At 48.4% G+C, this 1,159-nt stretch overlaps 1 protein-coding gene across 1 annotated transcript in view; it reads left to right on the top strand.

Annotated features, from left to right (window-relative positions):
- The window catches only part of T265_03397 (hypothetical protein), a gene marked incomplete at both ends in the record, with an annotated part of 10,408 nt that extends 10,003 nt beyond the window's left edge, over positions 1-405 (top strand). Inside the window, one exon of the mRNA XM_009167866.1 lies at positions 52-405. Coding sequence (XP_009166130.1) covers positions 52-405 — 354 coding nt within the window. The remainder of the gene's footprint in view (positions 1-51) is intronic.
- Between the last annotated feature and the right edge of the window lie 754 nt (positions 406-1,159).

Below are 1,159 nucleotides of genomic sequence, written 5' to 3'. Positions count from 1 at the left end.
GATTTTGGCATCTGGGTCTCCTCAAACTTGTCCTTCTCACTGCACCATGAGAAATCGGCCCAAAAGGCATTCGCCATTTTACGGATGATTCGGCGGACCTTCTCCCGTATTACTCGCATGGACTTCCAAATACTCTATGGGGCCTACGTCAAACCGCTCCTGGACTACGCCAACCAAGTTGTCTACTCAGGACGCACGAAAGACGTCACCCTCATTGAGCGTGTTCAGCGGGCCGCTACGAGAATGGTTGCCGGCCTCAAGTCCGTGGACTACGAAACGCGTCTCGCGATGCTTGATCTCTTTCCCCTGGAGTACCGTCTCCTCAGAGGGGACCTAATTCTTACTTACGCCCTGTTTGAACAGAGCTTGGCAAACAGGTTTTTTACCGTTGACCCAGCAAACTAAAGGCGGAGACTTAGTAAGAAAATGTTCGAGCTCAGGGCACACACATTCATTAGACAATTTTTTCCATTTCGGGTAGTAGCTACCCTTCCTCCGATTGTTGTACACGCTCCTTCTAGAACCCAGTTCAAAGCACTATTAGACATTTATTTATGCGAATCCTCGCGCTGGCAAGCATACTGCCCCGCGCTGAGAACATAAAGAGCAGTGCTACACCCTTTTTTCACTTGTGCCCTCCAGGTGAACGACAGCCACAGACAGACAAGAACAAAGGCGACCCGGGAAACTTGGGCAAAAGCCTCGATCCTGTGTATCCACCCGTTAATCCGTGAATCCCGGAGACCTGAACTACGCACACAAACCCAATCTGACGGCGATCAGCGGAAGTCATACTCATAACTGTACGCCAAATCGCCTACATTGGCTAGTTTTTGAAGCTCATTTGCCGGTGCATATATGCAACACCGACCATTATTTTTAAACTATGCATGGTATCCGAATCTAATGGCCAACGATGGCTCATCCTACCCAGAAATAGGCGCCTCCTCGCTTATGTCTGTTATCTATAGTAAGCGCCAAGCGCGTATGTATGTGGGCCAAAATGAGGCCCCAACTATACATGATATCGCAATCTAACGGCCAAGTCTAAGGCTATTTTTAGTGACTACCCAGCACGAACACATGCCCGTAACTGCCTATAATTCCTCAACTTTACATAATAGACCAATCCGACGATCAAATGAGGTCCTTCATATTT

Source organism: Opisthorchis viverrini (genome assembly GCF_000715545.1).
Source record: "Opisthorchis viverrini unplaced genomic scaffold opera_v5_48, whole genome shotgun sequence".
NCBI lineage: Eukaryota > Metazoa > Platyhelminthes > Trematoda > Opisthorchiida > Opisthorchiidae > Opisthorchis > Opisthorchis viverrini.
This window is presented reverse-complemented; position numbering and strand designations above follow the sequence as displayed.